Here is a 23,592-nt window from a genome sequence, read left to right as displayed (position 1 = left end):
AGTTGTGAACCCTGCAAGAGCTACAATAACAAATGGCCTGGCAAGATATACCCACTTATGCAATAGTGGCACAAATTAACCAACCACCCTCTGACTGGATTTAAGGCCCATTGCACAAGATGGAACCCATAACTGGCACTGTTATAGGGGCCAAGAACCTGTGACTAGACAGATTATAGCCCTAGAAGAGAGCTTGTTATAATATTCTACTAAATGGGTGTTTTTTAAAGAAAATAGCTTTCATAAAGGAAATTGCAACATTTTATACATGAGTCAAGAGTTGTAATGCACACCTGTTATCTCTGCATTTAGAAAGTTTAGGGAGGAGGATCACTAGTTTTAGGCCATCCTGTGAACCATAGCTAGAGCCTGTCAAGAAATATGAAAAGAAAGAGGAAAAAGAGATAGACAAAGAAGAGTGGGGAGAAAGAGAAGAAGAGGAACCACAGACCCTGCTGATGTTTTACTGGATAAGAGCCTAAAGGGTCATATTCATTTCAGTCAAGATGGTTGCCACCCAGCGAGTCATGGGGCAAAAATCTCAGAGCGAGCTTCTGAAGCACCAACCCCCAAGGGTTGAGGAAGGCCCTGTGGCCATTTTTAAGTCACAGAGGATCAACAAGGCAGTAGTGGGTTTCCAAGGCTGCTTGTAAATCCTGGGTTTGAGGTTGGGCTTCAAAATACTGCTTTGTCCTTGCAGATGCAAATAGGCAGGAGGATGAGAAATGGGAGTCCATGGCCACCTTTACACCAAGTTCTCTAATGTTTGAATTTTATCTTTTTTATTGATTGAGAATTTCATACATGTGTATGTGTTTTGATCTAGTCCACCACTCATTCCCTCACCTCCGATCTCCCACTTTCTCCTGGCTAGAAGAACACATATTTTCATCACCTGTGTATTTTCAAAAGTTCCACATTACCAGTCAAGAAAATAAGAGTGGCCTGGCTCTTCCCACCACTGGCCAGGCCACCAGGGCAACCAGGTACACGGGCTCTGCAGCTGGAGATGGAGACACAGATGGAGATGGTGCTCGAGCGCTGCCACTCTGAGTGCCAGTGGGAGAAGACCCACGACCTCTTCAAGCATCTGTCCACCAAGCTCATCGCCAACATGACTGAATTTCTCCATGGTGAGTGGACCCCAGATCAGCACTTGAAGGAGAAGCCCCTGAGGCAGGGTAGCTGTTCCCCGCAAACCCAGCTGACCGAAGTGTGCAAGCATTTGACTGCTGCGATGGACCGAGGGAAGCTCAAGTCAGAGTTCCTGTAAGAATCTAATCTGATCGTGGTCAAGTTGAAGCTATGGATGACGGCAGAAGCCTACGAAAGATGAAGGCTAATCGGGAGAGTCTTGAAGAGGACTTTGACCTTGTGCATTTATAACATGGTTCCTCAAAAATCTCACAAGCTGACAGCCATTTGGCTAACCATGGCAGTGGCAGCGGTTGCTGCTGCTGCTACTGCTGGAACAACCTGAGTGACTCAAAGGCCTTCATGAACTTCTCCAGAATGGCCATGGCAGCCTCCCCCGGCGGAGCGCACTGCGGTGTGCTGTGCCTCTCAGCAGCCGAGAAATGAGTGGGATCTGCGCGGTGGACAGGAACAGAACCCAGATATCTGGACATCTTGGGCTCGTCCCCTCTATCCTGAGGATTATATCTGAAAAAGTTTAAGCAGAGGAGCAAAATTTTAGCCAGTCAAATGAAGTAGTTTTGTGCTAGGGGATCCAACACCCTCTTGTGACCTCCGAGGGCATTGCAGGACAAGTGTACTTGTATTCAAGGAGAGAAAAACACAGTTTGAGAGCCTGGGAACTTAAGAAAAGGAAGAGAACTAGAGCTGCGATCCCCTCCAGTGAGCTGGAGTCATGGTCCTCTCCTGTGAGCTGGAGTTTTCTCTCCTGAGAGCTGGAGCTGTGGTTCCCCTCCTGTGAGCAGGAGCTGTGGTCCCCTCCTGTGAGCTGGAGCTCTGGTTCCCCTCCTGTGACTCTCCTGTGAATTGGAGTTGGGGTCCCCTCCTGTGACCCAGAGCTGTGGTTCCCCTCCTGTGAGCTGGAGTTGTGGTTCCCCTCCTGTGAGCTGGAGCTGTGGCCCTCTCCTGTGAGCTGGAGTTGTGGCTCTTCCTATGGGCTGAAGTTGTGGTTCCCCTCCTGTGAGCTGGAGTTGTGGTTCCCCTCCTGTGAGCTGGAGCTCTGGTTCCGCTCCTGTGAGCAGGAGCTGTGGCCCTCTCCTGTGAGCTGGAGTTGTGGTTCTTCCTATGGGCTGAAGTTGTGGTTCCCCTCCTGTGAGTTGAAACTGTGGTCCTCTATGAGCTGGAGTTTTGGTTCCCCTCTTGTGATCTGGAGCTGTGGGTCCCTCCTGTGAGATGGAGCTATGGATCCCCCCTATGATCTGGAGCTGTGGTCCCCTCCTGTGAGATTTAACTGTGGCACCCTCATGGTAGTATGGACTCCCAATCCCAGGAGGGATGATCGGAGTGGGCTGTGCTGGATCAGGTGCTCAACCACTGTTGAAGCTTAATGCACCTATCAGCTCTTGCCGGCGAAGTTTCCTTATGCAGCAGATGGTGATTGACACAGAAATTTATGGCTATCTGATGTGCAGGGAGGAGGGGCCTGCAGAGCACTTGCCTCTGAGTGGGATGCCTCTGTCAGGCTTCTGGAGCTCAGGGCTTGGGAGTCATTGCAGAGGAGGAGGTGGAGAGATTGTGGGAGCCAGAGGTAGTGGATGACCATGGGGCAGGGGGTGGAGTTCTCCAGACAGCTGGTCAGTTACTCACTCATGTGAACTTTCAGCAATGGTGACAGCATGCACAAGTCCTATGCAAGCTCCGGTGGGTGAACCCACACTGGAGAACATTTGGGGATTCGTTAGATGCTATATGCTTTATAATCCAGAGAGTACATTGAATTGAGGGGGAAGGTGTGGGGAGGTATGGATGGGTGAGGGGATATAAATGTCATCAATTTATACTGTATGGAAACTGCAAAAAAATCAACAATAATGGTAGAAAGAAAAAGAAAAAAAGAAAATAAGAAGAGCAGATGGAATGTCTAGTGAGTAGACTCCATCATTAGCCAGGAGGGAATGTTGGGCAGTCTCCATCCAAGTCCGTCTGTTTGAGCCACCTATGATGCTAGACTCTTCTTCGTTCTTTACTAATTACTAAAATTTTAAACTTTTTTTTAACCTAAAGTCACAAATGTAACATCAGGAGTGAAATTTCTAGGGTTTTATATAAAATTAGATAATGTGGTTAACTCATCTTTTATCAAACAAACATTCCCAACAAAAGCTAAGAGAAACATGAGAGACACCAAAGTGTATGACCTCAGTGAGATAAAAAGGAAAAACTTGTTGATAAACGTTAAAGGTTAAAGGTTGCTGGTTTCAACCTTCCACCATGTCTCTAGCAACATAGATGAAATCATCCAGCATGTGTAAGAGGAAGAGATTTAGAACTGAAGGCAATGCTAGGCCTGACATGGTGAAAATCAGTACCCGGCAGCCTCATGACCCCTACCCCCAGGGCAACACTCAGGAGCTAAAATGCTGGTACTATGCCAGTCAGACAGCTCATTCCACCCTCCCTCCAACTGCAGGCAGCAGAGGTGCAATACTCCACCTTCTGGGAAGCAGGCATAGAAGCTAGCACAAAGCACTGCCTTGGCATTAAGGGCTTTGCCTTAGAGCTAAGTGCCAGGCCTTTATCATAACTTTTACAAATGTTCAAGACATTCATGTTTACTTGAATCTGGAAGTTCCAAACTACATCTACCATGCCTTATAAAGTCATTTGTAAAACACACTGATAGATGTGAATTAAAGCGAAAAACCAATTTTGATTACTATAGAACTGCAGTCTGAAGAATAAATTTATTGAGCGTTCCCTATAAACCAAACATCTTCATAATCATTAGAATGAAAAGGAAGCAAATGCTTCGGCCTACAGTGAGAGGAGAGTTTGCTTATGCAGTTGTTCAGCTAAAAGGATTCGGTCACAAGGACCCCTCCATTCAGCCATGCATCTACATTGATCACTAGCACCAAAACCTTAAGCAATTACATCCTTTATGAGTGCCTATATTTGTAATGGAGAAAAGGTTCACAGTACATAGGCTGTATCTGTGCTCCCTATTCACAGAATTTAAAATCTGTTGTGCTTCCTAAACGCATTCCCATTTTGAACAGTACCAAACTCTGAAAAGCAAGCTGAGCAAAGGTTCTAAAGAACAAAATGATTTCATCTTAAGGAAAATGGATAGAACTGAAAATCATCCTGTTAAGGTAAGCCAGACACAGAAAGACAAATATCACATTTTCCCTCATATGTAGAATTTACATTTATTCATATATACATGAATATATATGAAAGTAGAAGTGGGAACAGATAGGGTGTGTGTGTGTGTGTGTGTGTGTATGTGTGTGAGTGACATGAACATAGAAGGTGGACTACATGGGGTTGAGGGAGGGGTCTAAGGGAGAAGAAAACAAAGAAGGTAATGGAGAGAAGAAAGGCAAATGTTTTCTCTCATGTAGGATCAGATTTAACTAGATAGGTGTCTGTTTATAGAGAGAGGGGCAGGAGAAAGGAGATTAACTGATAGGGGAGCATCACTCTCCTTTGATGAGTCTGCCTCTCAGTTGCTAAAGCCCATCTTCCCAAAAGGCAATTGGAGACCACCTCGTAGGTTAATGGTTCCATGGTCCCCAAGGAGAGGTCCAGGCCCATATACTGTACTCTTCAGAATCCTAAACAATGAAAGAAAGGATCTCTCCTGAAATACACTCACTCATTTAAACTAGGAAGGCAATCATGAGAGACTGGGAAAACAAAAAGAAAGGGTTTCTCACATTACTCTGGTCTTTCAAGACCATGGAAACACAAGTCAACAGGATTTAACTTCACTCCTCACATTTTCTACACACTGCCTCCGAGATTGGAATGTGAAGCCCAGCCTCCTTCCTGGTTCTCTCCTCTTCAATTGCAGAGTCCTTGCTGTTAGAACACACAGGAATGGCCAGCAGACCTTTCCCTGATCACCAACCACACTTACCAAAGCAGCCTGTGCCGTGATCGAAGGTATGCCTCTCAGTTGTGCTTCCGACAAGGCTCTCTCCAAGGCCTGTGGTTGTGAGACTACATGTTGTACCGTCACCAAAGCACAGCATTCATAAGATAACTTGAAGTGTGTACTTCAAATCATTAGAGGAAACGTTTAGTGAAACATCAAAGCTAAGGCTTAGAATCCAAATTTTTTCCCAGAAAAAGAAACTCCTTTCTTTTAAGGAACATGAAAAGTTTCTGATCACGTGGTAAAATTTTACTGCCTCTACTGCAGCTGCCCAGCCAGCAAGGACTGAGGAACAATGCTGAGTGCAGAATCATACTGAGGGGAAATAAGTCTTCAGATTGTATGAGTCCCCACAGAGCTGACGTGAGAAAGGAGAGCTCAGCTTCCTCCCAGGCCTTCTCCTAGCCCCCACTCACTCACCACTGCCTTCTCCTTAGTCTAATGAATTTCTACAATGGCTCTCTTTTTATATTTTGTTATTAGTTTAGGTGTATGAGTGTATTGCCTGCATGTGTGTAAGTGAACCCACGTTGTACAATGCCTGAGGAGGTCAGAAGAGGGTGTCGGATCCCTGCTCCCAGTTGTTAGCTGCCATGTGGGTGCTGGGAATCAAACCCGGGTCTGCAAGAGCAGTCAGTGCTCTTAACTGCTGAGCCATCTCTCCAGCCCTTATAATGGCTTTTCTAATGTCAAGTCATTCTTGAGCTTCTGGGTTGTCTGACTTTTTCTGGATTCATCTTTGTTATAAATACTTCTGGATTTGATTTTTCAATACTATGGGGTTTTTTTGTTTTGTTTCTTGTTTTTGTTTTTGTTTTGCCTTCACGTCCATAAACATACATAACAACTATTGTCCAAACAATTTGAGGTTTTGAGGTATATGCCAACCCACTTTGGTCTTGATATGATTTGATCAAGGGTAGAGTCATCTGACCAGCTCACTTTGGTTAGACCCTAAGGTCACTTAAAACATCTCCAAAAAATGAACTTGTGAAAGTGGAAAAAAGTAAGCACTCATTTTAAAAGATGAATGTCGTATTATATCTGACTTTGTCAATCAGCAACCACATTTTCCATTCACTTGTTGTTAATGTATGTTACAAACTCAAATAAAAGACTAAGTCAGGAACTTCAGAATTTAATAGCCATGAAATTTCTAACTCAAAACTTAAAACACAAAACTCTAATAAATACATGTGTATACAAACATTATATATATCGAAAAGAAAATCAATACAGAAAAAGCCAAATTAAAATTTCATGACATTCCTTATCTGATCTATTCGCTGTTTAATTTTTTAAATTTTTAATAACTACATGATTAGAAGAAGCATTTCATTACAGCTTTAACATATTCAGTAACACACTCCAGAGCAAGAGTACATCTCTTTCAAAGGTGGCTGTAAGTTTCTAGGTTCACAGTTGAATTAATACAGTTATATAATATTGAACTCAATATACACCCTGTAAGACATAAAACTGAGGGTTTTTTTGTTTGTTTGTTTTTGGAGACAGGGTCTCTCTGTAGCCACAGCTGTCCTGGAACTCACTATGTAGACCAGGTTGGCCTCGAACTCACAAAGATCCACCTGCCTCTGCTTCCCAAGTGCTGGATTAAAGGCATGTGTCACCACGCCCGGCTGAGCTTTTAACCTTTAAAAAAGATCTCCATTTCATTTTAGAATATATTGTTCCTTGCAGAAAGACTCATTGTTTTTGGTACTAACAATGAGATATTGGTGCATGCATCTCTAATCTGTATGTATCTGATTATTGCTAGTTGTAATGGGTTGCACTTGGATCCTTGGCGCCTGTGTATGTCTATAAAGTCATTGGGTATATTTCAGTGGTAGTGTTTATCACCTCTACTAATTAACATGATGTAAATTTTTATGCTTTCTCCTCAAATATAATCCATTTTTTAAAAATTTGTTAAGTGTGTGTGTGTGTGTATCACACAGAACATCCCAAACCATCTTATTCAACTATACACCCACTTCCCAGATGGCACCCTCCCATAGCCTCCCTCCCCCCACTAGAGCCCTTATACTCTGATATCCCTGCTACTGTCTGCTGTGTTGTTGGCACCCCCAACCATTCCCCACTACTTGCCCATCCTGTGAATCTAGTCAGCCTATCTAGAGGGCTTTGTTTTAGGAAGGTCAGCTGTTCCTTATCTAGCAGCAATCAGTTGTCAGTATTCCTTTAGATAAGATTGGGGTGTGCTGTTCACTTTCCCAGTTCTATGCTGAGTTACTATCTGGGAGTCCCTTTGGCCAGTTGTTCCCAGTGGGGAAACTTCCAGGGGCCTATGAGTACCTCCCCCTCAGGAGCCTGTCACAACCAGAGAGCATCAAGCAGGGCTGTGCAGTGCCAGGCAAAGAAGGCTTTCCTTCTCTGCCTCCTTTCCCAGCTCCACCTAGAGGAACCTGTGTTTATCTCAAAGGGAGGGAGGAGGAAAACCACTAGACTGAGAAGTGGGACTGTGTCAAGATCCCCTTTCCTGTTCCCCTCAAATTAGAAGCATTTCAGAGCCAAGAGTGAGGGAAGCTTCCACTGCACAGGAAATTTAGAGGTTGGATGATTAAATTGGACTCTGATATTTAGTTTTCTAAAGGTAAACTTGTAGTTTAGTGAAGGAATTTTAGATTATAGGAAAATTGCAAAGTTAGAACAGAATTTCTATACCCCTTTCACCTTGGCTCCCCTTTGTAAACACGGTAGATTACTTTGATACATTTGTCAAAGCAAAGCAATAACACAGCATATCTTTGATAAGTAAACTCCAGGCTCTTTGGGGGTTTCACCAACCAGTATTGTCAGGACTCCACCTCTCTCTGTCTCTGTCTCTGTCTCTGTCTCTCTCTGGCTCTTGATCTCGCTCTCACTCTCTAGGACGTGCATGCTTTCGCTATCTCACTCTTGCTCTGCCTCTGTCTCTCCTAGTTTATTTCCTATTGCTATAATAAAACACGGACCAAAACCAACTTGGGGAGGAAAGCGTTTATTTGCCTTACATGTCCCTATCACCTTTATCATTAAGGAAACCAGGCCAGGAAACCTGGAGGCAGGAGCTGAAGCAGAGACCATAGAGGGGCACTGCTTCCTGGCTTGCTCCCTGTTAGCTTGCTCAGCTACTTTTCTTATGCAACCCAGGCTCACCTGCCCAGGGATGGCATTGCCTACAGTGGGGCCTCGAAAATCAATTAACAATTAAGAAAAGGTGTCACAGACCTAGGTGTGGTGTACGCCTTTAATCCCAGCACTGGGGCACTGAGGGTGGGTGGGGGGGAGGGAAGAGGCAGGCAGACCTCTGTGAGTTCAAGGCCAGCCTGGTCTACATAGTGAGTTCCAGACCAGCTAGGGTGATAGGGACACCCTGTCTCAAAAGAAAAAAAAAAAAAGAAAGAAAGAAAGAAAATGCCTCATAGACAAATCCATAGGGTAATATAATGCAAATAATTCCTTAATTGGGTTCCCTTCTTCCCAGTGACTAGTTTGTGTCAAGTTGACAGAAACAAACCAGGAGAGAGAGAGAGAGAGAGAGAGAGAGAGAGAGAGAGAGAGAACATGTGAGTCAGAGGACAACTTGTGGGAGTTAATTCTCTCCTTCCAATGAGTCCAGATTGTCAGGTTTGGTGGAAAGCACCTTTACCCAGTGATCATCTCTGCTACCCCTGCAAGAATAATATTTTCTGCTCCAAAGCTAGTGGATGGAAGGTAGATGGCCAGGACTACAGAGGCTGTACCAACTAGGCTTCTGCCCTTGGTAGTGGTGCAGACTAGCTGATAAACCCACTGGGCCTTACCTCTTTCCCTTCTGCCCTCTAGGATAGCAGTGCACCCTGTGGAGCCAGGTATGTGGGCTCTATGGTGGCAGATGTGCATCACACATTCCATAGAGGAATCTTTATGTACCCCGCCAACCAGAAGAGTCCTAAGGGCAAGGTAACTTTCCTGTGTCCACTGGCTACCACTGGGTTTTTCTCTTCAGGCCTGATGTTGGCTACTGAGCTGCTTCTGGGCATGTGCCTTTGGGAGTGCACAGGAAGAGGCATTAGGTCTGCTTGCTAGCTGTGAGTTTGGAGGCTGTGGGAGGTCTGGGAGGTCTGAAATGATTGGGACTGGCAATTCTCAAAGGCCTTTCCCACCTCAGGCCCATCATTTGCCATGAACCACATGCTCATCTCCCACTTTTTTTTTCTTTTCTTTTTTTGTTTATTTATTTTATGTGTATGAGTATTATGTCTGCATGTATGTAAATGTACCCATGCAGTGCCTGCTGAAGACAGAAGAGGGTGTGGATCCCCTAGAACTGGAGTTACTGATAGTTGTTAGCTGCCATGTGGGTGCTGAGATTTGAACCCGGGTCCTCTGCAAGAGCAGCCAGTGCTCTTAACTGCCAAGCCATCTCTCCAGCCCCTTGTTGAGCTTTTAAAAAGTATCTGAATGAGCTGGGCGTGGCCACTCATGCCTTCAATCCCAGCACTCGGGAGGCAGAGGTAGGCAGATCTCTGTGAGTTCAAGGCCAGTTTGGGCTACATAGTGAGTTCCAGGACAGCTGGGCTACAGGGAGACCCTGTCTCAAAAATACCAAAAAAAAAAAAAAAAAGTGTCTGAATGAAAAGACATTTACAATCTTCTAGTACCCAGTTCCCCGTTGCCCACAAGTTCCTGGGGCAGATGAAAGGAGGAAGACGACGACCTCTAAGATGAAGAGCTCCCCTGGCCGCACTGTCCAGGACAACGTGGCACTCAGTGCTCCTCCTGGGAACGGTCATGGACAGTAGATCTCTAGTGTGCCCACATGCATTAGATTCTCTCTGTGTCCCACCACTGTGAGGGTCTAGTGAAGGCATTGTACAGCATTTTGCTGAAATGTCAGTCAGTGTCCCCTGCAGTTTGACCCACTGTCTCTTGAATGTCTGACTCTGCAGCCTAGACCTAAGACATTTGTTCATCTCCCAGAAACAACAGTAACAACAAAAATAGATAACAATAGCAAAAATAAATGATAATAAAATTAGCACAAGATAAGACTGTAGCAAAAAATTTGTATGCATCTCCAAAATAGATTCGAAGAAAAGGATGAAAAGAAAAAGGCTACAGAGAACTTAGTCAGCCGCTTTGTGAACAGATTAGAAAACATATATTTTTGTTAAATCACACATTTTGAATCAATGGGGAGAAAAATGATGATCTTATGACTCTGAGCTGGGAACAGCTGCAGTTCTTACAGCCAGAATGCCACTCTGAAACTAATGTGTATGTGTGCGCTTGTGTGTGTGCACTTGTGTGTATGCATGTGTGTATGCATGTGTGTATGTGTGTGTGTACCTGTGTCTAGTGGCAGGCATGAGCTGGGGAAGTACCTGTGTGTGTGTGTGTGTGTGCCTGTGTCTAGTGGCAGGCATGAGCTGGGGAAGTACTGACATATCATTGGACCCCAAAGGACATTTAGTCTGACCTCATTCAATTCAGTTTCTCATGTACTTAGAGACACCGGGCAGTATGACCTGCTAGATCCCCAGGGACTTTTCACTAGATTGGAAGACATTCCTTCCTCTGAGTTTGTGCAGCGCTTAGCAAGTGGGGTACAGGTTGATTTTAAACTCTGTCCTTACAGAGCAAGATATACAGTGGCCCCCTTCCACACATTCTTTGTGTCATACTCTCCTAATACTGGAGCTAGCACATGGACTAGGTATGGCAGAATCCACTCAAGGGAGGTCAGGCTAGGGAGAAAGCCAGATGTTAAAACCTCCATGTGATGGCCACTGTAAAGGGAAAAGCCCAGGATGCTGCTAGTCCAAACAACAGGATTTAATTTAGTCTAGACTGGCAAAAGAAAAGCACATTCAAACACTGGCAGGCTATTTAGCCAAGCTACTTGTGAGACATGGAGTTCCTTCACAATGTCTCAGACACTGGTGATCCCCGTCGAAAATACCTAGAGTTCTCAAGGTGATCTCATAGTCCTTCCTTCTTACTAGCAAAATGGCATTAAGTAAAGACTCCTAACTAGATCTGCAGAACCAGTTTATTTCATTGCTGTACTGCGATATAAGTGTCTGGGTCTTAGATCTCTAAATGAAGAGGCAGGTCTGGTGCTAAGCATGGTGGTGTACACTTTGAATCTCAGCACTTGGGAGGCAGAGGCAGGAGGATTACTGCAAGTTTGAGGCCAGCCTGGGCTACATAAATAAGTTCCAGGCAGCCAGGACTACCTAGTGAGATCCTGTCTCAAAACCAGAGGACAAAAAACAAATCCCACCCCCCACCCAGAGGCCAGCTCCAGCTGAGCCCAGGGCCTGAAGGGGTGAAGGTAACAGAGGTGGCAGAAATGACTGTACCAGAAACCACAGTGGCAGTTCTAGTAGAGGCTGTTGACTGACCCACTCGAGAGAGGTCAGACCGAATATCTTCTTCTTCTGAAAAAGCAGACTTCTACAACCTTTATTTATAGTTAGAAAGCTTACAATAACAGTAAAACATCAGACCATAAATCAAACCATAAGTTTGCACAGTATTTCTCAGTGCACCAATATTCTTCAGTAATCATAGTAAAAGGAAAGTAAAAAGTACAAAGTTCAACGATTAACCTTTTCTTAACATAGCCAAGCAATATCTTTATTGTTTACTTTAGAGCCTTGTGGTTTCTTCATACCTATTTTACCACAGAAATGTGAGACAGCCTGTCCTCCTTTGCCCTTGAATTCTTTGAACTTAATATTTACAGGTCGGCGTGTACATTTGAGAAAATTATTTTTCTCATGGGAACGGGAACAACCAACTCTTTTTATTTATTGTCTAACCAATTTTCCAATTTATCTTTTTCCTCTCCCTTTTGCTATCTCTTTCTGAATGTTTTGTATTCTTTGAGTTACATTATTACTTTTTCTTTTTAAATATCCTTTATTATTTTGTTGTCATTTATCTTCAGGGGCTTTTTGAACCGCTTTTTTGTCTCTGTAAAAGAAGAGGCAATTTTTCTTCAGAGGTCATGTACCACCAGCTTTTTCCTGATCTAGCTAATCTTTTTATTCAAGAGGGAATTTCCCTAAGCCAAGTAGTTTTTCCTTTATACCAAACTTTAGTCTCAGGAGTTCTTCATTCAGGGTTAAATCATAAACTCCTGTAAAAGGCAGCAGGGCATCTAAAGATTGCATGCTATTTTTTCCTTTTGGGGGAAACCAAGCCTCCATTATTAATCACAAATGCAGGTCCAACGGGGTCATAGTCGTAGGAGGAAGTCGTCTGTTTTTTTGTTTTTTTTTTTTCACTGAGGAGGCAGAGACAAGCAGGTCTCTAGAAGTTGGGAGGCTAGTCTCGTCTACATAGTGGGTTCCAGGTTAGGCAGGGCTACACGGTGATATCATATCTCAAAATAAATATCTATGAATGAAATGTTTTACTCTCTTCATAATAAACTTTTGAGCTCTAGCACATTTTACAGTTACAGCACATCTCAAACAGAACATTTTGGGTGTGTGGTATCCAGTTGTCAGTGGGGAAAAAATATTAAGAAGAGAAGGCTGAGGAACAAAGAGGAAGAAAGGAGTTCTCATTCTCCACAGCCTGCTGAACGTACACACCCATTCACAGTAGAACAAGCAGCACTTTGCAACACTTCACCTCCACTAACAGCCCCCACCCCAGACCACACTGTGTCACTGAATGCATATTCAGTGTGAAAATGTAACTGTACCTGTAACCAGCAAAGATCCGACCTTCTGGAGACAGTCACAGGCCACTTAACGAAGGAAGGGGATGTGTCCTCAGCTGATCTTTATCACTGTGCAAACATCATACTTAAACTAGACTGGGTAAACAGGTCAACCACTTGATGTGGCCTCTCCACACAACCAAGACAAGCAACAAGCACAAGACGTGGAGGACGCTGCGGGCCCAACATGCCATACTGGTTACAACACGCCTCTGCTGCAAGTGGGAGTATGTTGAAAAGTACTGATAAAAGGACTTTTGCTGTGCTCAAGACCCTAGCAATTCCATGATATAAAATACTCAGTCATTGCTCCCTTTCTGCTCCATCACAGAAGTTGATTATGCCAGTTGTAAGGCTTTGTGGGTCTGACTAGGTTTCCCACGGCAGTGTGTTAGTTTCTTTGGGAACGTGCATTCAGTGATCCAGTGTGACCTGGGTGGTGGTGGGGGGCTGTAGGGGAGGCAACGTGCTGGGAGGCACTGCTTGCTGGGCTGTGAGAAAGTAACCAGCCAGTTTCTTACCATCAATGCTAGAAGTGCCCAGATGCACATACCTGCTTTAAGTCAGCAGGGCACTGCAATGTGCTTACACCAGCTCCTCACAAGCACGTGAGGAAGAGGATGTGCTATAGACTCTTTAACGCGACCAGAATTTTCCAGCTGCGTCATGTCACCGGCCATTATACACAGCTCTTCACCTATCACGGCACTGCATCACCGTATGTGCAGGAATGGAGGGAGTTCACGTCACTGAAGACTGATGCTCTGTACACCGGCTGAGGAGCCCCTGTCACTGAAGACCGATGCAGCGCTCACTCTGTCTACTTTTTCCTGTTTAAAAATCTTCCATAGTATATACACACACACCTCTTTGCCACATTGATACTAATTAAATCTGAACAGAATAAAAATTAAAAATTTTAAATCTAAGGTTGCTTTTAGAGGAAAAAAAGGTAAATTAGGAGATACTGACATACTTTTGTTTTCTGAAAGAAATTCTGAGTACGTTTAAGAACTTTTAGGCCAAATCTTGGCCCAAGAATGGGGCTCAGTTACCACTAGCCTAGCATGTGTGAGGCCCTGGACTCAACGCCCAGCACAAAGAGGGGGAATCTTAGTATCCCACTTCATATTTATAATTTCACTATGCCTAAGGGCTTTTGAGGCTCATTAATGGGATAAAAGAGAAACAAGAAAGAGGAATGGGAAAGAGAAGGAGACGATGCCCAGGACAGGCTGAGGTGTCTCTGTGGAGGAAACGGCAAAGACCTGGGACTTGTGGATTTTAGTTTGGGGGTCTGCTATTGATTTGCTCCATGACTTGACACCTCATCTGGTATAGGCTTCTGTTTCCACAACTGGGACTGTGGTGGGTTAGGCTGCCTACTGAGCTTTTTTCAATTGTGTGTGTGTATGTGTGTGTGTGTGTGTGTGTGTTCGTCTCTCCTTCCTCCTTGTGGGATCCAGGGGTGGAAATCAGATCTTCACCCTGTCCCCTCTACCTGAGCCGTCTGGCCAGCCCCTCCTGGGTTTTCATGGGGCACATTCTGGCCACGTCAGGAAGGACCGTTCTGTTCTATCCCTTAATGGTGCCCATGCATATCCTTCTGGGTCCCCTCACGTCTGCTGAATGCTAGAGGCACCCTCACCCCCACTGCTGTGCTTCTGAAAGCTAAAAATAGTGAAGCCCCACCAATGCTTTCCCAAATGGGTCCTGCCAGAAGCTGATGTTTAATCAATGGCTGGTATGTGGCTCAGTGGGAGAGCACTCAAAGGGAGAAGAAAAGACAGGGGAAGGGGAAGGGAAAGGGCCAAGTGAAGGCCCCAAAGCAGAGCTTCTCTCTGCCCTTCTCTGGTCCTTCTACCTACTGCCTTCATTCTCCACAGGCCTAAGTCATGGATTCCTTGCCCAGGCAGAGGAGCATACATTAAACTCATTTCCCTAGTTACTGAACCTATTACTCTAACCTTCACTCTAGTTACTCTAACCTTTCTTGCCTAAACTCTCTTGGGTCTATGTTAGCTCACTGCAGAAGGGCCTTGGCCTGCCATAGAGGTGGGGCCCAGTGATTTTCTGAGCACACAGCCTCCCTGGGATCCCCCTGTCTACTGCTGATCACATTCTCTTGCTCCCATCACATGCTGACACAGCTATTCTCATTACATGAAACCCAAGCATAAAGATGGACAGTTTACCATGGCTTCAAGCTTCATTTTTGAAGTCTCTTTTGTCCTCTAAAACCCGGTAGACTTGGTATCTTTTCTCTCATCGGCCTGCCTTTGTCATAGGCATGTTGACCTTGTATGATGTGTGTGACACTGTATCATACTGCTTTTCTCTTAGCTGTGTCCAAATGGCTTTCAGGGACAACTTGGAGTTATTTACTTTGGATGAGTTTTAAAGTCGGTGGCAGTTCATCATGCTAAGGAGGAACACAGCAGCTCACTTCACAGTGACGAAAACACAGAGGAGAGAAAGGGGACAGACTGACAGTGAGACAAACAGCAAGCCAGTGTTTCAGGTTGGAGAGCTGGAGAGGTGCTGGGTGCTGAGCACACTATGATGCCAAGGATGTGAAGGCTGGATAATCTGGGATCAGGATGGAAAAGGATTGGCTGGTACCGATGATATGTATCCAAAACCAACTACTGCTCGATAGAGGGACTCAAGGGAAGAGCTGCTATTCTGCCACCTCCTCTCCCAGGCTGACATAAGATGTGTCAGTCACAGCCCTGCAAAGCTGCATTTAAATGTTAGAAGTTCAAATTGCTCATGTGGTTTGAAGTTGTAGCTGCTGACCTTTGTGCAAATGCCAAAGTTCGAGCCTACAACAGAGTGGAAACTTACAGAGCAACTATGATGACAGTCAGGGATGGGAGACAGCTTCCCTCACAGGCATTTCAGGGCCCCTAAATAATTAGTGACACAACTTTGGTGACCTCGCAGTATTCACTGAAAGGTGCTCACAGTCATGCCTCTAATTGGATCATCACAAATGGACCCTTCAACAGTTAAGGCAGTCTTGCTCATTGGACAAGACCCACACCTGGAGATGAGTATCTAGAAATGTGACTCTGAAGTATTGTCTGGAGACTGTTCTTTGTTTGCAAAACTCTTCAAAGATGCTTAACATGCATCCCTTGACATGATCCCAACACACACTTCTTCATGAAATCCCAGAATCCCTGCCTGCAGCATCTTTGGGGTACCTTCTCAGTCTATAATGTCAGTCTCTCATCTAGGTGTATCTCATCCAGATTCAAAGGAGACTGGGATATGTAGTCCTCTTGGAAGGCCAGGCTTGGTAACCTGCCTGTTGTCTGCCAGGCTCGCACAGCTGATAGGGGTAGACACAGGACTTCACCACATGACATGCTAAACCTAACGTAAAACACTCCAGTTGTTCACTGTGGCCATGCTACCTTCTCTTCAGCTCACCAGGAGCACAACACAGCCATATCCACTCTCCCCTACAATAGTCTATGGAGTTACAGGAAGTCCCCACACCTCAGTTCTTTGCAGAAACCAAAAGAGGCATCCTGCTGAAAGGGAATATTCACTTTTATTCCAGGATGGTGTGGCTAGCCACCTGTGTGCTCAGTACCATTTGAAGAATGGCCATGTGGAGGAAGAGTGTTCCCTGATGAATTATATCCTTTCTGATACATGATGGGGCCTACCATAAAAAGTTGACACAAATGAATTTACTTTGAAAAAAACAGAAATGTGAAGCTGGAGAGATAGCTCAATCAGTAAAGTGGTTGTCATGAAAACATGAGGACCTGAGTTCCATATCCAACATCCACATAAAAGACAGGTGTATCAGTATAAGCCTGTAATCTCAGAACCAGAAGGCAAAGACAGGAAGAATCCCAGACTTGCTAGCCAGTCAGGGAGCTGTAGGGTAGGTAAGAAATCCTGTCTCAATAAGGGAAAGCCAGGCTTTGTGGCACACATTTTAATCTCAGCACTCAGGAAGCAGAGGCAGGCAGATCTTGTGAGTTCTAGGCCACCCTGATCAACACAGAAAACTCCATATCACCCACTGTGAGACCCTGTATCAACAAAAACAAAAATAAATAAAAATATATATTCCACTAGCTAGAAAATCTTAACAAATGGATAACTTTCTAGATATGTACAGCCTGCTAAATATATATCAAAATGACATAAACAATCTAAACAGACCCATAACAATCAGAAATACAGTAAGCAAAAATCTCCCAACTAGGCGGGCATGGTGACACACAGCTAGGCGCATCACTGTGGGATCAAGGAAGCCTGATCTACACAGTGAGTTCCAAGCCAGCTGGGGCGACAGGAAGACTATGTCTCAAAAAGACCAAAACAAACAAACAAAAAAACAAACAAACAAAAATCTCCCAACTATAAAGAACCCAAGGACCACATGGAGATAGCACAGAATTCTACCAAATCTTTAAAGAACTAATACCAATAATCCTCAAATTAGTTCATAAAATAAAAAAGGAAGGAACATTCCCAATTTCTTTTGGTGAAACCAGTATTACTCGAATACCAAAACTAGACAAAGACCCACCAAAAAAGAAAATTATACATCACTGTCTCTGATGAACATAGATGCAAAAATTCTCAGTAAAATACTCACAAATGGAATGTAAGAACCCATCAAAAAATTATTCATCATGATCAAGTTGCCTTTCCTCCCAGAATGTAGGGATGGTTCAACATGTGTGAATAAATAAATGTAATCCACCATATGGACAGACTCAAGGACGGAAACCACATGATCATCTCATTCGATACAGAAAAGGCCTTTGAGAAAATCCAACATCCATTCATGATAAAAGTCATAGAGAACCTAGGCATACAGGGGACATACCTCAGTACAGTAGAGGAAATTATACCACAAGCCATAGTCTACATCATAGTAAATGGAGAAAAGCTGAAAACATTCCCTTTAAACTCAGGAACAAGACAAGGATGTCCACTCTCTTCATTCTTCTTCAATATAGCATTTTAAGTCTTAACTAGAGCAATAAAACAAAGGAGATAAAGGGGACACAAGTTCAAAAGGAGAAGTCAAAGTATCCTTACTTGCAGATGATATGATTTGATACATAAAGGATCCTAAATACTCCATAAGAAAACTCCTTAAGATGTTAAATACATTCAGCAAAGTAGCAGGATATAAAATTAACAGCCCAAATCAGTAGCCTTCCTATACACCACCAAATAACACACCAAGAAAGAAATCTGGAAACAATCCCATTGATGATAGCCTTAAACTCCATAAAACATCTTGGAATGACTCTAACAAAGGAAATTAAAGACTTGTACAATAAGATCTTTGAGACACTGAAGAAAGAAATTGAAGAAGATAGCAGAAGATGGCAAGCCCTCTCATGCTCACGCTCATAGGATTAATATTGTGAAAATGGCCATCCTACCAAAAGCCATCTACAAATGCAATGCAATACCCATTAAAATTCCAGCACAGTTATTCTCAGAAATTGAAAAAAAATACCAAATTTCATATGGAAACACAAAAAGAAATACAGAATAGTCAATATAATCCAAACAATAAAAGAACTGCTGGAGGCATTACCAGCCCTGATATCAAATTATACTACAGAGCTACAGTCATAAAAACAGTATGGTACTGGCATGAAAACAGATATATTAATCAGTGGAATAGAATTGAGGATGCAAACTTAAATCCACGTATTTACAGCAACCCATTTTTTTTACAAAGGGATAAAAATACACCCTGGAAAATAGACAGCATTTTCAACAAATGATGTTGGTCAAATTCGATAAGGGCATATAGAAGAATGAAACTAGATCTCTATCTCTCACCACACATGAAACTCAATTCCAAATGAATCAGGGACCTCAACACAACACCCAATATCCTGAATCAGATAGAGGAGAAAGCAGGAGATACATTGGAACTTCTAGGCATAGGAAAGGACTTTCTAAACAGGATTCCAATAGCGTAGTCCAACAACTGACACATGGGACCACATGGAATGAAAAGGCTTCTATATTCTATACATCAAAGGTGTGACACCATTATTTGAGTGAAGAGGCAACCATTCCCATAAAATGGGAAAAAATCTTTACCCACAGAGGGTTATTATCTAGAACATACAAAGAACACAAAAACTCAACATTAAAAAAAAACACACACAAACAGTCTAATTTAAAAGTGGGGCAATTAGCTGACCAGAGTGTTCTCTAAAGATAAAACACAAATGGCCAGGAGAGGAGTCCCATAGACCCTCAAATAATACTGGCCATTGCCCCTGCTCTTGGTTACCCACCAGAACTCATTGATGAGATCTATTTCTGAAGACACTACATACATGAGCTGAAGAACAAACAAGGAGAGATCGAGCTGGTGCTAAATTCAGAGCCTCATCTCTATTGGGTAGTGTTCATAGTGCTGGAAGTTGCTATGTAAGCTACCAGAAGGAAAAAGTAATCATCATCCTTACCCAGCTGTGAGGCTTGTGAACTACAATAATGACTGGCCTGGTAAGCAATGCCCACCAGTGTAATAGTAGCACAAATATTGCAGGAGTAACCAAGTACTATTTAATTGGGTTTAAGGTCTGCTTTCTATGATCTGACATTGGTATCAGGCTTAGGCACCTAATACTAGGGGAGAACCTAACACTAGTTTCTACTAAATAGTTGTCATACTAAACTGACTCTTAATGACTTATTGTCATATCCATAGATTAATGAATCTCTCAACTCTCACCAGAGAATTTTCTTTATGCAACAGATTGTGATTAACACAGAAACCCACAACTGGCCAGTATGTAGAGAACAAGAGGCTGTAGAGCATTTATCCCTGAATAGCCCATCTATATCAAACTTCTGTCCCTAAGGCTCAGGGATCATTGTGGAAGATGGGGCAGAAAGAGTCAGAGGTGGTGGATGACCACAAGAAAACAGAGCTTCTCAAACCACCGGGAAATTACTCATATAAACTCACAGCAATGGTAACAACATGCACGAGTTCCATTCAGGTTCAAACCAGAAGGTATCCCAGCATATACATAAGGAAGGAAGGAAGGAAGAACCTCTAATACTACCTAAAGAAAACTGTGGCAATAGATTGCTGCTGGGAGGGGCAAGGACACCCCTAACCACTCATCAAAGAAGCATTTTTTCTCAACAGATGGAGACTATTACAATGTTCTACAACTGGTCAAATGCAGAAAATAAGTGTGAGATGCTCTGCTCTAAGTGACACATCTACAATGGAACCTCTACACCTAAGGCTCAGGCTCAGGGAACATTAATGGAACAGGGGAAGGAGAACATCAATGCATCTCTCAACTCTACCAGCAAATCTTCCTCACGCAACCGATGGTGATTAACACAGAATGCCACAACTGGCCAATATATGGAGACTAAGAAACCATAGAGTATGTGTCCCTGGATAAGACTTTTATATTAAACCTCTGCCACCCAGGGCTTAGGGACCATCACAGAAGAGGAGGCAGAAAGATTGTAAGAGCCAGGAGAGGTCTATGACCATAAGGAAACAGAGTTTTCCAGGTGGCTGGGAACTTGCTCTCATATGAACTGACAGCAATGGTGATGGCATGCACAAGACCCATGCAAACTCCACCTAGACAAAAACCCAGCATAGAAGTGGGGAAGTAGATAGGAAACCCCAGTACGAACTGAGGAGCTACTGGCAACCAATAGGTACTTGGAGGGGGACAGTCAGTCTTCTTGAAGGGTGTTGCTCTGGGTAGGTTAACCAGGCTCCAGTGGAAGGACCCATATTGAAGGGTACTCAGGGACACAAGTTTGACACGCAAAATGACTTAAATATGCACACGTGTATGTATATATATATATATATATATACACACACACACACAAAATAGAGTGCATGATATTGTGTGTGGGTGTAGATACAGTAGAGGGTCTAAATATGATCAAAATATATTGTATGAAATTCACAAAACTTCAATAATAAAACCTAAAAACTAAAGAAATCTAACTCAGCATGAATTCATTGAAAAACACTTGCCTAGAGGCACATAACTACTTAATATCTTATATATTCACTAATAAAAAATCACTCCAGGTAAATCTCACTGCACATAAAGTACTTACCTCAAGAGAATCTGCTAAAATTTAACTTATATATAAGTCCATGCTTCCCCAAAATCTGAAAGTTTCATCAAATAGAGAGAAGTTGAGTAAATTAAGCTAAACAATAGATTTTTATCAATTATGGAGTGCTCACATTCATAGGAATATCATAGCAAGCAGAAACAGTACACAGAACTATCGTACTGATGTAAAATCTACAAGACCAAACATTTACATCAAATTTTATAAACAAAATGTGATCCATCAATCTGGCATGTCATGGTGGTGTCACCACAAGTTTTGTTTTATTCACACCCAGAAGGAAATATGTTTACCTGTCTTATAGAACCGGAAGGAATCATGGGAAGCATCAATTGCAACAGGAATCGGCCCTATAGTTGCTACTGCAATCGTGAGGACATCCTCACCCTCTGGGAGGATCATAAAGTCTGTGACATTAGCAGTAGCATTCTCAGGACTGTATCTGCAGGGTCCTACCTTTAAAAATGAAAGGCAGAAGAGATTTGGATATTTCCGTCCATCTCTTGGGTAACAGCAATTGGAACCACCACATGTAGCACTTGGCATAAAAGCATTTCCATGTCTGAGCTATTGTAATTCATCGCAGGAAGTGAAATGCTGCTAGTAGATTTGAAACTGGAAACTAGCTCACAGGTCGTCAATGGCACCTCATAAATCTTCCTGTCATCATACAGTTTCACAGTGGAGGAATCTGCATCATGCATGGAATGGTTTGCATATCCTCCATGTTCCTAAGAAGCAGGAACAACCACATGGAAACCATCACCTAGGACAACTGTGCAAAAACTAATCCTGTCATGGCATCAGTGATGGCTTATAGAGAGAGTCTACCAACTAAAGGCGAGGTCTGAAAGCAGTGGATTATCTCTGCAATTATTTTACTTTCTAAAATCTGAGCTGAAATGCCAAACACACAGGAGTTCCATTTACCTTTTGTTCATACGGATAGGTTTCTCCAGACTCCAGACCTCCGTTATCCTTCACACACTGGAAGGTACCGACTACAGTGCCTCCATGGCAGCCCACATTGCCTTGAGGTTGAGAGCAGTCCACTAGGTTCTGTACACTTAGCTGGACCAGTTTGCCTGTTCTGTTGAACATCTGTCCTTCTATGGCACCAACCGCCCTAAAAGGCCAACAAGGACTACATCTGCTCTGAACAGGGAAGAAAAGATTGTCATCTCCAAACAAATAGCAACTCCAACAACAACATGGACCCTTACATACTTTATCAAAAAATGAGCTATTGGCAGTTGATGCTGCCTTAGGAGGTCACTCTACTCGGCTGCTGGAAGTTGCTCATGCCCCAGTGGATGGTAACACAGACAAGCACATATGGATAGTACCTACCGATCTCTGGAGGTTATTAATGACCAAGAAAGAAGGTGAATTGGGAGGGGGTTCAGATGAGGTGGGGTCTCTGAGGGGAGTAGAAAGGAGAGAGTGGTGGATAGATAGGATCCATACACATTATACAAATCTATGAAACGTTCAAAGAATAAAGAATGTTTAAGAAATGGACTGCATGGTGGTCCACAGTCAACCAAAACAGGATGTCAATGCCTTGTCTCCCCAGGGGCTGAGGAAGAGAGGAGTGTGACGACGTCATACCTGATACCACACAGGATTCACATAGTCTTTCTTTCTCCAATCCACAGATTTGGGGAAATCATCAAGAACCAGACGTTTCTGGATTCTTTTGCCTTTCCTGAGATTTGAGACTGGATGATTAATCATTGTTTCCTTAAATTCCTCACTGGTCTTCAAGGAAAAGTAAATAAAACAGTGAAAACCAAAAGGTAGAGGACTAAAGAGAAGAAACAGTGTTAAGCCATCCCCACACACACCATGTCACCGAAGGCGTTCATTTCCATGGTAAAGCCGTGCTCCCCCTGGTCGTGTTCCTCACTGTGCTGTTTGATCAATCTTATGTTTTCTTCCCAAACTGCTCTTTTCTGTACTTCTTCATCCTAGAAATACACATAATGGCTATTTCTTTGTAAGTAAACTCTCCCACAGGCTGACCAAGGGCATTTCTAACCACAGGTGAGGAGGAGCCACAGAGAGAAATCTCAGGACCCTGCAGAAAGTCATTCTCCACACCTTAAGAGGGATCTTGGTGACCCTGTGCTCACATTGCACGTGGTTAGGCAACCCCTTAGTGAGGGGTGGCCTCTGTGGCCCCTTTTGTGCCCATAAACTCCCAATAGCAAGTGCTAGTCCCTCTGAGGAGTTTCCATGTTGCCAACCGGGCTGTATGTTTTCTCATAATTTGTCTTCCACTCCTCCCATTCAGCATCCAAACTGGGATCAAGTGAGCGAGCAGCTGAGACCACTCCCAAGCAAAGGATGGTCAGGAAGGCAACAGGAGTCATGTCTCAGAAACCTACAGAGGGAAGAGAAATAAAGACATCACTATAACAACTCTTCTAAAAATGCCTTCTTGGGGGGGTGAAGAGATGGCTCCGAGGTTAAAAGCATTGGCTATTCTTGCACAAGGCCCAGATTTGGTCCCCAGAACCCACTTAGCAGCTGACAACTTTCCATAACTGCAGTTCCAAGGGATCTGTCTTCTGCTGGCCTCGGTGGGCACTGCACAATACACATGTACGTATGTGCACGCAGGCAAAACATAAAATATTTT

At 43.5% G+C, this 23,592-nt stretch overlaps 1 protein-coding gene across 1 annotated transcript; it reads right to left on the bottom strand.

Annotated features, from left to right (window-relative positions):
• Nucleotides 1–1,460: 1,460 nt before the first annotated feature.
• On the bottom strand, nucleotides 1,461–23,329 carry LOC103734205 (cathepsin M-like). The gene is made up of 7 exons (XM_029563501.1): nucleotides 23,198–23,329; nucleotides 22,796–22,918; nucleotides 22,560–22,709; nucleotides 21,879–22,103; nucleotides 21,242–21,404; nucleotides 9,727–9,844; nucleotides 1,461–1,662 (listed from the first exon to the last, which is right to left on the bottom strand). The coding sequence occupies exons 1-7, from the start codon at nucleotides 23,321–23,323 to the stop codon at nucleotides 1,461–1,463; spliced, it is 1,107 nt and encodes a 368-aa protein (XP_029419361.1). The 5' UTR covers nucleotides 23,324–23,329.
• Between the last annotated feature and the right edge of the window lie 263 nt (nucleotides 23,330–23,592).

The sequence above is a fragment of the Nannospalax galili genome, unplaced genomic scaffold (assembly GCF_000622305.1).
Source record: "Nannospalax galili isolate Female #2095 unplaced genomic scaffold, S.galili_v1.0 scaffold1096, whole genome shotgun sequence".
Taxonomy (NCBI): Eukaryota; Metazoa; Chordata; class Mammalia; order Rodentia; family Spalacidae; genus Nannospalax; species Nannospalax galili.
The sequence above is the reverse complement of the archived record's forward strand: the minus strand, read 5'-3'. Positions and strand labels throughout refer to the sequence as shown.

Excerpts from the sequence above, each read along its gene's own strand:
- LOC103734205 (XM_029563501.1), bottom strand. The coding sequence starts at position 23,323 with ATGACTCCTGTTGCCTTCCTGACCATCCTTTGCTTGGGAGTGGTCTCA. Across the intron at positions 22,104-22,559 it reads TGAATCCTGTGTGGTATCAG|AGCAGATGTAGTCCTTGTTG; the intron begins GTATGACGTCGT and ends TTCCCTGTTCAG. Across the intron at positions 21,405-21,878 it reads CCTATCCGTATGAACAAAAG|GTAGGACCCTGCAGATACAG; the intron begins GTAAATGGAACT and ends TCATTTTTAAAG.